Source organism: Ailuropoda melanoleuca, chromosome 20 (genome assembly GCF_002007445.2).
Source record: "Ailuropoda melanoleuca isolate Jingjing chromosome 20, ASM200744v2, whole genome shotgun sequence".
In the NCBI taxonomy this organism is placed as follows: Eukaryota; Metazoa; Chordata; class Mammalia; order Carnivora; family Ursidae; genus Ailuropoda; species Ailuropoda melanoleuca.
This window is the reverse complement of record NC_048237.1, coordinates 29,923,107-29,937,980: the sequence shown is the minus strand read 5'-3', so window position 1 is coordinate 29,937,980 and position 14,874 is coordinate 29,923,107. Positions and strand designations below refer to the sequence as shown.

Below are 14,874 nucleotides of genomic sequence, written 5' to 3'. Positions count from 1 at the left end.
AGGCTAGAGTGAGGTATGTTTTCATTTGCGCATGTGTTTTAAATATAAATATACTCTAAAAACTCTGAAAAGGTACATATTAAAGCTTAATTGAGATTACCCCTGATGAATGGGAAGGAGTCAGGCTAATGATCACTTTATTTTTTCTCTTCTGTGATGTTTTTCTGTGATTTTTTTTTCACAATAAGCATCATTCATAATTTTAAAATAATACTTGAAGAATGTGTGTAAGTGAATTATTATGCTCTGTTGTAGAAACAAAACACATTGTATGGGAAAAGACCACTAAAGGCGATTTATGAAGAATCCTGTTGCCACTTTTCTAAATTCCCTGTACTGTTTTCTAGTTTTTCTATAAAAAATTTCAGTCTTGCTTCTTGAAGACTAATACCCTTTAAAAGTGAAGATGTCTCATGACTGATTCATCTTTGAATCAGTCCATCGGTCCCCACGAGTCTATTTTCAAGTGTCCCTCCATCAGGGAGGTTATCACTTGGCCGGCTGGAGCGTCTCCTCTCTGCGTCTTGGACCATCAGACTACTTAGGCTGGTGTTAAACACCATAAATATCTGAATGCTGTTTTAAGCTTTTAATTATCCACATTTATAGAGGCATTATAGAATGGGTAATCATACTTTTTAACTGACTACCAGGTTGCATTTTTACTGATCTTTTATTCGTCTTGGTGGAGGAAACCTTCTGTTTTTATTGAAGTTTTTATTATTTTGCAAGTAATTATTGCATATCATATTAGTGAGATAATACAGTGATGTTAATGGTCTCCTCAGTAAATAGCATGAAGAGTTTAGAGCAGTGCAACAGTAGAACTTTCTGTGGTGACAGATGTTCTATGTCTATACTCACCAGTATGGAAGCCATTAGCCTCATGTAGTGTTGAACACTTGACACGTGGGTAGTGTTGAGTAGGAACTGAACTTTATGTAATTTCACATGACTTTTACATAGCCACATGTGATCACTAGCTGTATATTGGACAGGGCAGGTCAAGAGAAGAATAATTTTCACCATTTTTCTCTGACCTTATTAACACATGAAAGAACTATGTGGATTTCTTTCTCTCTGTCTTAATTTCCTACCAGCTTCTGCGCTACACCAGAATAACACTTTCTTCTTTTTTATAATCTACCACAGTCACAAAAGTTATAATAAACATAATTATATTGGTCTTTTTTTCATTATGTTTTGTAAGATATGCCTTAAAACAATAGTGATCCTAGGTAGATAATCATATTAATCATAAGAGACCAATGTTTGTGATATTTATTGCATACTTTTTTTTTAAGAGATGGAAAATAATGTCCTGCAAGATGAGGATTGAACAGCTGAAACAAACAATATGTAAAGGAAATGAAGAAATGAAAATAAGTAAGTAATTTGTCCCTCTTCTTCTAGACCTAATAAAGGGCTAGTGTGTTATTTCATTGGATTAATAAGCCAGAGAGATGGAGAAAGAGAGGAGGGGTAGGAATGCAATGGCAACCTGGAAAGGTTTCTTGCTTGCCTTCCTCCTCTTGTAAAATATTTGTATAAAGATTTTAAGTAAATATTTTTCCAAATATATATTTTTTATATATACACACAAATATAATGACCTTTGAATAAACTACTTTTCTCAGTTAAAAAAGTTAAGGAATACATATTTCCCATTTGCCTTTGCTAACAGGAAGCTTGGTACTCAGTTATAATTATTAGTTCACTCCAGGTGCACAGAATATTGGCTTTTTCTCTCCATTTATTGAGTCTCATACACATTTTAATCTGTATTAATCTTACATTATATTTGTGTACCTCATCCTTCATCATAGATGTTTGTCAGAATTTAGGAGGGTCCTCTTAGAAATCCTGTATCTTTAGACATATTCCGTGTATTTTTTTTTTTTTAAAGATTTTATTTATTTATTCGACAGAGATAGAGACAGCCAGTGAGAGAGGGAACACAAGCAGGGGGAGTGGGAGAGGAAGAAGCAGGCTCATAGCAGAAGAGCCTGATGTGGGGCTCGATCCCATAACGCTGGGATCACGCCCTGAGCCGAAGGCAGACGCTTAACCGCTGTGCCACCCAGGCGCCCCTATTCCGTGTATTTCTGAAGATCGTTGTTTAAAGTTCAGAGTGAGTCACCATGATACCTTGTGAATCCCTTTCTCGTCTGCTCGTTGCTTTCGGAAGCAAGTATTTTATAGTAGTGTGTAATCGAGCAAAAGCTTCCTTTGAAAATGTTTCTCCTACTACAGTGCTCCTGTGGAGTTTCACAGGATTAGTAAGCTGAGAGGAGGGCAGCGTGGGGAAGACATGCTCAGAACTACAGAGCTTTATGTGAGTCCCCAGAGGTCGTGTTCAGCAGCAGCGTAGGGACTTGTGACTTACCCCTGTCCACGTCCTCCCATGATGTTCGCATGGGGGATTTGCTCCCAGGTATCTGTGAACCTCCTGGAATTGCTGGATTTACTGAGTTTGTGCCTTGCCTGATGAGCAAGTTTGAAACTTTGATCAGCTGAATTTAACAGATTCCTAACTCCCGAAACAAAACGACCACCACAGAAAAGATTTGGCACTAAAGCAATGGACCCTGTAACAGTGCTTTCCATCCCTAGCAAATCCTCAGAGTCACCTGGTGACCCTTGTAAAATCTAGAGAAAGAATCCTGGGACCCACCTTGGACTTAGGAAATTCAAATCTCAGGCATGGGGACTGGGTCAGTGGTTCTTAAACTGTCTATAGTAAAAGACCATTTTGTTCCTCTCTGATTTCTAATCTGTCATAAACTGATACCAATACTTTTGTAGAATACAATAAAATACTAGAAAAATGACTGCACACTTGGATGTCACGTCAGTGTCATATTGCCATGTCAGAAAAAATGCTGCTAAACTTACTCTACATTTCTGTACTTCTCTTGTCTGACTGGTAAAAGTCTCCCGTTGGGCCCAGATCATGGGCCACACGTTGAGTAGCACTACTCTGGGTGGTACTGATGACCTACCAAGGGCTGGGAACCGCTGCTCTTTAGAACATAAATGCAGTCTAGTGGCCACCCTTTAGATGAGACTCAAAAAATTTTGCAAGCAATTTTAAGGGAGTTCGTGGATTCCAGAAACCATGCATGGTCTCAAGTCCACAGTTAAGAGGTGGTTACCCAGTGGATAGTATTTCTTTTAATTTTGTTGTTAAAATATCACATATATTCAGAAAAGGTTATATGTTACAAACTGTAGACCTGATGAATATTTCTCCAGAATCTTTCGATTTTATGTGTCATGATACAGAATAATACAGATACGTTGTATGGTATAGATAGGGAAGTTGGATTGTGTGAACCTTTAAGGTGGAGTTGTTCTGTGCTATAAAGTTATTTATCCAAAAAAGCAACAGTAGGTGACAGAAGTAGCGTCAGGGTGTTTTTATGTTTGGGGGAAATGGCATGGGGAGAAGGACAACTTAAACTCTTGAGTACTGAGTCTGCACTGGTGCAGATTAGGTGACTGCCGACCTCCTGCCACCTGTGAAGGGTCATGATACCAAGTTGGAAACTGTTCTTAAAAAATCTGCCCACCATATGACTGGGGGCCATGGCCAGACAGTCATGGGAGCACTTGTAAAGAGCTTAGTAGTGACCATGAAAATGAATGAGCTTGCTGGAAAGTAACTGTGATGGAACCAGTGACTTAAACATTAAAACATCCACACTGAGCTAGAATGGTAAAGAGAATGCACAAGTAAGGGGAAATAAAACTGTAAGAAACCTTATAGCCTACAGCGAAATACCTAGGTTCAGTGGTCCTCGCTTGGAGGACCACCAATGAGACATTTATCAGTTGCTTGTTATATTCTAGTCAGGGGACAACAAGGCTTTGGTTGGACCTGGTGTAAGGAACTAAGCTATGTGCCATAGGTGAGGTACACACATTCCATTAGGCTTCTGAGGAACAAGAGGTCTGGAGAGCGTTTCTGGAAGGGGGTTTGGCTGAAGGAGAAGAATTTGGACATTTGAAGAGTAGAAGCTAATAGCATTCCTAGAGACATTGATCTGAATAGGATGTGTAAAGGACATCCTTTTTTTTTTTTTTTTTTAAGGTTTTATTTATTTGACAGAGACAGCCAGCGAGAGAGGGAACACAATCAGGGGGAGTGGGAGAGGAAGAAGCAGGCTCCCAGCGGAGCAGGGAAGCTGATGCAAGGCTTGATCCCAGGACCCTGGGATCACGCCCTGAGCCGAAGGCAGACGCTTAACGACTGAGCCGCCACCCGGGCGCCCCTGTAAAGGACATCCTAAAGGGAATGAGGACTGGTTCAGTATCCATCCATGCATGCATACATTTAAATAGTTCCACTGTGTGGAAAAGATTTTGAGTGTCTAGTAACTGAGTGAGATTGAGGTGAAGGGGTGCAGAAGGGAAGTGTGGGACATGTGCCAGTGTGTGGGTAGCCTCAAGGCCAGGGAGGTCGGTGTGTGTTTTTTGGGCAGTGGAGAACCGCTGGCGCTGGTTACCGTTGATGAAGACTGGGCTGGTGAAGGCCTGGAGTGGAACCGAGCTGGAACTGAGCTGGAGGTGAGGTTTGGGGGAGAGTTAGTAAGATTGTAACAGTGGGAAGGAAAAGAAACCCCTCCACCGAAGGAACAGTGGTCAGCCCATGGAACTGACCAGCAGGGGACTGACTTAGACTGTGGACAGGTCAAAAATAATTATTAAGTAGAGAACCTAGGTATCAAGATGAGGCTTTTGTGGAAAAATAACGAGCTTGATTTTGAACTTGTCTGAACCTCCTAACTTGCTTCTAGGAGTCTGTCTGAGATTTTGCAACTCATTTTTGCCACTCAAGAGAAATTTAGCTACAGCCTAACACCCTAACAGGTCTTGATCCAGAACCTGAAGGAGCTCCATGACAAGGACACACATCAGACAGGATGAGTGTCTGTCTACTTTCTTGGTTGTGTGGCCAGGCTTTGGTTGCCCCTGCAGTGCTTCAAATGCTGGCACATAATAGGGGCTCCCACCATGCTGGATACCGCCACACTGCACTGTAACTTTTCAGAGCCCTTGGTCTGTTTCTTTGCTGCATGTCCACCTGCCGTGAGATTATTCCCTGGGTCTCTGAATGGAGCCCAAGGCACATGTAAGAGATTTCTAAGGAAAATCCGATGGCCATTAAGTTTTTCAAACTTGGATTAGATATCTTTTCTGCCCACCATGTTTATTCTTCAGTGCTTACCATAAGTGAGGTACTTCCTGGCTTAAACGTGGTGGTAGTTGACTGATTCTTACAAATGATGACTACAGGTGGAGACCCAGAGTCCTTTTAGTGGTGGTCCACTTTGATTTATTTATTTACTTAAGCTGAACTCTCAACTTCCACTTAGCAAACATTATCTAGTTAACCTGATTGAGGTTTTGCTTTCAGTTTAAACTGCAGGAAGATGCTTACACTTGTGAAGTGGGTTCTGCAGTCCCCAGGAGCTATTTGTAGAGGTAATTGTTGGGTGTGATTTATTTCAGATTCCGAAGGCCTGCTCAAAACCAAGGAAAAGAATCAGAAGCTCTATACTCGAGCACAGCGGCATCAAGAGAAAAAGGAGAAGATTCAGAGGCACAATCGCAGACTTGGTGACCTGGTAGAAAAAAAAACCACTGACTTAAGAAGTCATTACGAGCGTCTGGCAAATCTTCGGCGATCTCATATATTAGAGCTCACCTCTGTCATTTTTCCAATTGAGGAAGTGAAGACTAGTGTGAGGTACAGTGAGTCTTTGACTCTAGGAATAGACCAAGTTTCAGAGATCAAGTATTTTTCAAATATGGCAGCACCTCATTTATTGGGTTCATTCTGGGGTCATCGGCTTTCCTGGTAATGAAACTGAAGTCTTATCTGCTTCGGCAAACAGCACATGCCGCACAAAACTGGGGAGGCGGCCAAGGTGAAGGGTGGCGGCCCTCAGAGAAGTGGGCCCTCGCTTGTTGATCGACCTGTTGACTTAGCCTTGTCCTGGCACCTAGCCCCTGGCAGGCACTGGCGACTATGAGTTTAGGGTTAGGCTCCAGTGCTTGGATACCCTCAGGAGTCATCGGATGGACAGGACAGTGGTTCCCCCCCTGGATGTTCATCAGAGTCACCCTGGAAGTTTCGAAAAAGACAGGTTCCAGAGGACACACCTTCAACCCTCCCAGCCCATCCCGTAATACTTTTTTTTTTTTTTTTTTAATTTCCCCAGATGATAATTGATGAGGTTTGAAAACTGCTCCTGAGGAGTTCATTTGCTTTCTCACTAACCATCAGGCTGTTCCAGTTGAGGATTTTCCTGTCTCTTTTGGTTGCCCTCACTTCCCAGCACCCTTCCCCAGATGGTCAGTGGGCTGTGACTAGTGAGGACCAGTACTCTGCTTTGCTCCCTCTACTCCACTGTGTCCTTTCGGCTGTTGGCTAGAGTTAACTTCCCAAAAGGCTAAAGGTCTGATTGTTCTTCTGGTTTGAAAACTTGTTCTTCGATTCTTACCAAGTAATTTTTCATTAGTAATAGTTGGCAAATATAAAAATAGGGGCGCCTGGGTGGCACAGCGGTTAAGTGTCTGCCTTCGGCTCAGGGCGTGATACCGGCGTTATGGGATCGAGTCCCACATCAGGCTCCTCTGCTGTGAGCCTGCTTCTTCGAACTCTCCCACTCCCTGCTTGTGTTCCCTCTCTCGCTGGCTGTCTCTATCTCTGTCAAATAAATAAATAAAATCTTTAAAAAAATATATAAAAATAAGGCAGATTCAAAATAGAGAAGAATAGGAAGTTCAGAAATAGACTCTAAGGTTGCCTTTTGGGTCAGTGGGGAGAAGTTGGGGTATCCAAAGACTGTATAAAAACAGGTGATTGGGACTGTGAGGAGGAAAAAGCTAAAAATGAGAAACATTATGCTAAATTAGATTCTTTTTTTTTTTTTAAGTTTATTTTTTCAGTAATCTCTACACCCAGCATAGGGCTCAGACTCCCAACCCCAAAATCAAGAGTTGCGTGTTCTTCCAACTGAGCTGGCCAGGCAATCCCTAGTGCTAAATTAGATTCTGATGGACCAAGATATCAGTGTTAAAACACATTAAACAAAGACACAGTCTTAAGACGCTGTCCCAGATCTGAGGAGACCAAGGAGACAACTGATTGTGAAGTTGCAGAAGAGAAAACATGGAGAAAAACTTCTCTCTGCCTGTGCTGTTTCAATCCTTTGTAGCAGTATATGATATTATGTGCTGGTACATTAAAAGCTGATAGTTTTGAAGTTATTCCTATAACGTTTCTTGTTCATTTGCATTTCTCAAACTTGTTACGTGGAAGAAGGAAGAAGCAGAGATGCTGCTCAGAACTGGCAGTAGTGCCCTGCCCCCCCTTCCCTGTGACAGCCAGGGGCACTTGTCCCACAGGCACGTTGTGGCAGGAGGAGAAAGGATTGAGAACAGAACCGAGACTTAGTGCAGTGCAGAAGCCCCTCCCCAGCCTGCCAGTACCTTTCCAGCACAGTACTGTCTCCTGGCGCTTCCCTTGTGCACCGCTCAGCCGCAGGGATCCCCTCTGCCACACACACGCTGCGCTCCCCCACCACGGTGCGTTTGCACCTGCTCTGACTTCTCGCTCCTTCCTGCTCTCCCGGCCTCTGCGCTGTCACAAGTATTTCTGTAAGACTAGAAACCCTTCAATCCCCTTTTTCACCATGCGGACATTTGCACTGGTGGCTCAGAAGCCATCATGGGTAAAAACGGGTGCCTGGACAGATGTCCCAGCAGTGACAGCAGCTGTGTTACTCTTGTAGTCTATCACGTACTTGTTTGAGAAAAAAGCGTTTGACATCAAGAATGCTCTTGATGAAGCAGTAGAAAAAATATTTTTATTTAAATTTTATTAAGTCTTGATCCTTGTGCACACATTGTTTCTATATACCACATGATGAGATGGGAAGTGTGCAGAAGGCCCTTTCGCTCCATCCTGAAGGGCCGCAGTTGGCTTCAGAAAAAGCACTTGAGTGAGTTGCAGGTCGAGCTAGCTGGTTTTTGCACACGACACTACTTTTACTTGAAAGAACATCTGCAAGCCTTGGGTATTGAAGAGATTTTCAAAAGTCTTCCAGTGGTGTGTTTTGCTATGTGTTTCAGCTGGTCAACAAACAGTGCCACTTTTCACTCGTTTTCGTATGCTATGTTAACTTGTAACAGGTTTATTATTTCCAAATGAATGAATAATTTAAAATTTCCTCAGATTTTTAATACAAGTAAATATCAATAGATGTAACCCACATACATAAAAGTTCTTTGGGGTCTTCAAAAAATTGTAAGCATGTAAAGGGGTCTTGAGACCAAATAGTCGGAGAACCTGACACTTGAGGCCCCAGCTCATGGCGCCGTCCTCTTCACATTGGTGTGGGCTTCTGGCCACAGCTGGTCTGAGCTTCATCTCAGAGTTACTTACCTCTGTATATGCCAGTTAAATTCCTGTCCTTGTGTGTGCATCTTTCAGTGTTCTGCATATCAGGCAAGTATCTTGCATGCTCTTTAAAACCCATTCCCTTGAAATTCGTATGTATGTTCTGATTTTTAGAGATCCTGCAGATGTGTCCTCAGAGAGCGACAGTGCCATGACCTCCAGCACCGTGAGCAAGCTTGCCGAAGCCCGGAGGACGACTTATCTCTCGGGAAGATGGGTCTGTGACGATCACAATGGGGACACCAGCATTAGCATTACAGGGCCTTGGATTAGCCTTCCCAACAACGGGGACTACTCTGCCTACTACAATTGGGTAGAAGAGAAGAAAACCACGCAGGGGCCTGGTGAGAATCAAAATAGTCTTTGAAAACTTAGAAATATGTATGTTTTTTAATTGAGGTAAAATGTACATAATGAGGTGAACAGTTGTAAAGTGAACATTCAGTGTTGTTTGGTTACCACTCTGATGAGTTCCAGAGCACTGGCATCACCCCAGACGGGAGATCCAGGGCACGAAGCTGTCATGCCCCTGTCGCCTTTCCTCCCAGCCTTGGGCAGCCCCAGATCATCTCAACTTAACGATGGTTCAACTTACGATTTTTTGACTCTATGATGGTGCAAGAGTGATACATGTCTGGTAGAAATCCCGCTTTGAATTTTGAATTTGGATCATTTCCTGGGCTGGCACTATGCCGTGCATACTCATGATGCCGTGTGCCGGCGGCCGCAGCCCCCAGGCAACTCGGACCCACCCCCCCCCGAGTCCACAGCAGGTAGATACACTGAGAACTGTTCTGGGTTTCACTTTCCGTACAGTATGCACTGCATTGCATGAGACAGTCAACACGTTATTATAAATAGGCTTTGTGTTAGATGATTTTGCTCAGCTGTAGGCTGACGTCAGCGTACTGGGCCTGTGTAAGGCAGGCCAGGCAAAGCTATGGTGGTCAGCTGTTTAGGTGCATTAAATGTTATTTTCGGCCTAGGATATTTCCAATTTGTGGTGGGTTTATCGAGACATAACCCCATCATAAGTCGAGGAAGATCTGTAATTTTGTTTCCTTTAACTATAGATGTGTCTGTTTTGGGTATTTCATAGAAATGGGATTATACAATGTGTGGCTTTTTGTGTTTGGCTTTTTTACATAGCATAATGTTTTCAAGGTTCATCCATATTGTGGCATGAACTAGCATTTCATTCTTTTTATGACTAATATTCCATTGTATGTAATGTGGATGTATACCACGTTTTATATCCAGTCCATCAGTGGATGGACTGAAAATGTTTTTTAGATGTTTCACTTTTGGGGGGCGAATATTGGTTTATTTATATAAAAAGACCTCACTAGTTAGTATATTTAGATGGCTGAGCCCTGTTTTTAGAGTTTCTTTGTGAAGGGCTTGTTTTAGCAGCCAGAAATGGAGATAGAAATAGCCCAGTAGAAAAACCCTTTAAAACCAGTATAGCTTTTTTGGTGGAGAAAAGATTGTTCATTTAGTCATTTAGCAGATACACAGTGACTATGTGCTTTCTGTCATGCACGATGCTAGGTGCTGGTGAGACAAAGGTGATATCACCAAGACACGTGTAGCTTAGGTGAGGCCTCTCTGAGGAGGTGACATTTAAGTTGGGCATTTACTGTTCTAATAAATAATACATTATCAGGTCCAAGCAGTTCAGACTCTAATTTCATTTATGTTGGGTCTGTCCGGGCTCATTTGCTTAGGTTACATTCTACTCTGCAAAAACCATAAATGATGAAACATTAGTATGTGCCCATGAACCTTTTATTAGTATGTTAGGAGCAAAACATAATCATCAACAATGTAATGATAAAATTATAAATCATAAAATCCAAGTTCATTGGTATTTATGTTGAAATTAAAGTCGTTTGTGTTGGTTGTTTTTATACTTTAGACATGGAGCATAGTAACCCCGCTTACACGATCAGTGCTGCATTGTGCTATGCGACTCAGCTGGTCAACATTTTGTCTCATATACTTGACATAAATCTTCCCAAAAAGCTGTGCAACAGGCAAGTAATCGAAGGTGGTGATGTCATCTTTGTCATAGATCTCATTTTCCTATTGTGTACTTACTCTAATTAAACCAAAAACAGGAATTTAAGTATTATTAAGCCAGAAAAATGACTGTGAAATATTGACGTTAATTTCAAAAGCCTAATGTGCAAATTTGTTTCATTATCTTATAATTGCACATGAAGTCTTGGAGAAGACCACAGAGAATTCTCCCACTCGGAAAAATAATTGAAGGAAAAACTAGGATCTTCAGAGGGTATGCTCATGTATAAGAACTGGGTAAATTTTAACACTTGAATATTTTTTTTAACTTTCAAAATTAAAAACACGTGGTTTAAAATTTCAAAACAATGTAGGGGTGCCTGGCTGGCTCAGTCTGTGGAGCATGTGACTCCTGGTCTCACGGTTGTGAGTTCAAGCCCCACACTGGGTGTAGTGATTACTTAAAAATAAAAAAAAATTTTTTTAAGATTTATTAGAGCATGTGCGTGCGGGGGCAAGGGGGGCAGACAGAGGGAGAGCTTGAGAGAGAGTCTTTTCAGCAGACTCTGCACTGAGTGGAGAGCCCGACACAGAGCTCGATCTCATGACCTGAGAATCATGACCAAAGCTGAAACCAAGAGCTGGATCCTTAACTGACTGGGCCACCCAGGCGCCCTAGAATAAAATCTTTAAAAAAGAATGTAAAGGTTTACAGTGTACTCAGTTCTAAGTTCTACTGAGTTCTACTAAGACTTTCCTACCCCCATCCAGTCATTCTTACATTTCAAGCCAAATAAATATGTATTATCATCTCTCTCCCCTTTTAAACACAAAAGATGTACTAGGGTGTTTTGCACCTTGCTTTTTGAGTGTTTAACAAATATTTGAGCCCTTTTCTGGGCACTGAGAGGGTTCAGTGGTGATGAAAACATAATCCTTGCCATCTTGGCACTTCATTCTGACAGAGGGACAAGATAATAAATGAGCAGTGTGTCCGATGGTGATGAATCCTGTGGAGGACATGAAAGCAGAGTGAGAGAGGGAACGGGAACATGGAGGCATGTGTGAGTGGGCAGGTGTGTGAGCACGTGTGACCCTGAGGGAAGAGGGGAGCAATCCACGTGGGTGGGTCTCTTTGCACAAAGAGAAAACCCTGGGGAGTGCGAGGGCAGCAAAGAAGGTGGGGGTGCAAACTAGGCGGGCCTCGTAGGGCCGTTGTGAGCCTCCAGCTGCCATTCTGCATAGAATGGACAGTTACCAGAGGTTTCTTTGTATAAGTGTGCCAGGATCTCACCAGTCCCCCTTCACAGAATAATCTTGTACGTTCTTCATTTCATGAGTGTGCAAGTATTTGTGTTGAATAAATTTTCAGAAGCGGAATTGCTTGGTTGGAGGGTACATGCATTTGTAATTTTTATAGATGGTGGTGAAATGGCTCGTCATGAGGGCAGTAGTTCGTTCTCAGAAAGTCTCTGTTGAGACTAAAAGAGAGGCGGAGGACGTGGGGTATGTTTTATACTGAACTGTGGTGTAAAATACACTCTTCCAAATAGACACTTTACCGTAGAATATGCTCAAAAAGGTAGTTTTACAACTTGTATATTTGTTTTCCAGTGAATTTTGTGGGGAAAATCTCAGTAGACAGAAATTTACTCGAGCAGTGAAGAAACTGAATGCAAATATTCTTTACCTGTGCTTTTCTCAGGTATGGAAAATATGCTGTGAGCTAATTTTTAACATGTTACCTGGTTGAAAATATTAATCAGTTTTTTGCTTTTTCTAGCATGTAAACTTAGATCAGTTACAACCCCTGCACACTCTCAGGAACCTGATGTACCTGGTCAGCCCGAACTCTGAACACCTGGGCAGGTAAGACCGGTGTTTGCTTTTTTCTAAGTGCTGGTGCTGTGAGGACTTCTAAGTAGAGTTGAGCGCGTCGGCAGAGCACAGGGGCCTGTTCCGCGCCCGCGGTCTCCCTCGAAGGACAGAAATAATGCGGTCCTGTGTAGGCGGACGGTGGCTCATCATATTTGAACCTTTACGGTCCTTACATAATCATTTCTCAGAAAATTAATATCAAACACCTAACATGAAGTGGTGGAACCCAAATGTTCCTGGAGGGGGCCCGCCTCATGCTGTCCTTGAAGACCAGAAGCTATTTCTTGGACTCCACGTCTGTTTCTTCTCAGTGATATGTAGTGTCTGCCCCTTTTCCTGTGCGTTTCCTTTCATGCCTCCTCCCACTGTAACGGTTCTTCCCAGTTTTCTTTTTGTCTCTCTGGCCACCATTTATTGGAGATAAAGGGTATTAGAAGTTTATGGGATGAACTAGTTTAAAATCCATTAGCTTAAAAATAGGAGTAACAAAAAAGACCAACCAGTGCTGTTCTGTGGGATCTTTCTAGTCTCTCAGCCCAAAAAGCATGACACAGAGGAAGCTTTTCTTTAGTACTGTTCAGATAACCCCTCTCTGAGTACGTATCCTTTTTCCATGTTCTTAGCAGTCTGTCCATACGCTTCTGAGATAAGACTTGGTTAATGTATTTGCACTTTTGAAAGAGGACAAAGAAAATAAAAGGTAGAAAAGTTCTTTTGGGTAGTCCTCTTCCCATCATTCATTTGCTTTTATAGCCGGAACCAAGGCTTACGGGGGATCCCTTCCACTGGCCAGGGTGCTTGGCTTCCTCCACATTGCAGTGAACTTTCCGTGGTAATCGGCCCTTAGCCACTGGCTAGTGTTTCCCCCCCTACCTAAAACAGTAACTTCCTGGGACATAGAACCCTTTGGGAAGAGCCGTGCACACTCTCCAGGGAACTGCACACACACCTAGAATTTTGTGCCATTTTTGTAGGGAGTTCATGCTCCTCGCTTCACATTCCATTCATTAGTTCACAGACCACACGAACCTGTTAGAAATCCATCTCCGTTTTAGTGGTTGATGTCTGTGGGTCTGTTTGCCATCCTCTTTGAACCTTATTTGTAAAGGGTTCAACATTAGGAAGTTAATCTTAGTAATAAGAACTAATATTTATTGAGCCAGTATGTATTGACCCTGAGCCAACTACCTGACATGCCTTAAATCATAGGTGGGATTATTATTCTTATTTTACAGAGGGGGTTGGTAACTGAAGCTTAGCGTGGTCAAGTAATTCGTGCCCGTGATCACAGAGGCAGTCAGAGTAGTAGAGCCAGGGTCCCAGCGCACATCTGACTCCACGACGTGGTAGATTCCCACGCTGTTAGCCAGTACACAGCACTTCATCACATGAACAGATTAAAAAAGAAAAAGAACCATAAGATCAACCTGAGAGATGCCAGAAAAGCAGTGAATAAAATTCAATTCCTATAAATAATCTACTTGCAAATTAAAAAGATTATTAATAAAGGATATCTACCATATAAGGCTACAGAAAAGACTATACTTAATGACATGTTCCTTACATGGGTATTTAGTAAAAGTATCCTCTACAGAGAGGAAAGCAAGGGGGTGCCTGCTGTCACTGCTGTGTTTACATCGCCCCGGAGGCCTAGGCGAGGCAGGACACTCTTACAAAGAAGGGAGGTATGTTTATGTTGGAAAGAAAGAAACTCCACTGACATAGATGATATGATTATTGTTGAACTAGCCATCCAAGAGACCCTGTTTTCTTACGTGCTCACGGCTAGTCAGAAGATGGAATGAGAAAAGGGTCCCCTATAGCAACACAAACTATAAATTATATAGGAATAATCTTCACAAAATGTATGCAAACCATATAAAGAAAATATGAAACTTGAAAAAAATATTCAACACCTATTTGTTGAATGTCTGCCAGGCACTGCGTGAGGTGTGCGCCTGACTGAAAGAGGGCCCGAGGCAGTGAACACCCTCGGGATTTTCTAGGAGAGGAAGGCTGAGTATTCTAAAAATGCTCCTTCTCCCCAAAAGGAAACCTGATCAGAATTTCAACAGATAATTCATGGAACTTTGACAAGCTAATTCTGAAGTTGAACTAGAAGCACAGGCTGCAAGGAAATTTTGGAAAAGAATAGTAAAGGATGGGCTTTGGCCCCTTTTATAACATAGTATGAAGGTAATTAAAACGAGGTGCTGTTAGCATGTAAGTAGGTGGGGCAGTTAGACAAAGAGAAGAATCCAGAGACCAGCCCTGTCCCTGCGCCTGTCCCTGCGAGGCGGGTAACTCGACAAGGGCCAGCGTGTTGAGCCGGATATGAACCGGATAATAATAGATCCATAGCGGCGGGCTAGTGGGGTATTCACAAAAGGACAAAGCTGGACTCATACTACATTCCGTATATAAAAAATAAATTCCAGATGATAGAAAAGACCTTGTTTTATTGAAAAAAAAAAACCCTATAAAATAGCTAGGAGAAAAGACAA

At 42.3% G+C, this 14,874-nt stretch overlaps 1 protein-coding gene across 7 annotated transcripts in view; it reads left to right on the top strand.

Annotated features, from left to right (window-relative positions):
* Nucleotides 1-14,874, top strand: part of ATG14 (autophagy related 14) — a 73,738-nt gene that overhangs the window by 14,987 nt on the left and 43,877 nt on the right. For all 7 annotated transcript variants that reach the window (XR_004622166.1, XR_004622167.1, XR_004622165.1 and 4 more), the window contains exons 4-9: nucleotides 1,305-1,386; nucleotides 5,515-5,752; nucleotides 8,585-8,814; nucleotides 10,389-10,506; nucleotides 12,107-12,197; nucleotides 12,276-12,361. Coding sequence is in view for 3 of the 7 variants with exons in the window: in XM_034648473.1 (XP_034504364.1) it covers nucleotides 1,305-1,386; nucleotides 5,515-5,752; nucleotides 8,585-8,814; nucleotides 10,389-10,506; nucleotides 12,107-12,197; nucleotides 12,276-12,361 (845 nt within the window). In the remaining 4 variants the exon portion in view is untranslated. The remainder of the gene's footprint in view (nucleotides 1-1,304; nucleotides 1,387-5,514; nucleotides 5,753-8,584; nucleotides 8,815-10,388; nucleotides 10,507-12,106; nucleotides 12,198-12,275; nucleotides 12,362-14,874) is intronic.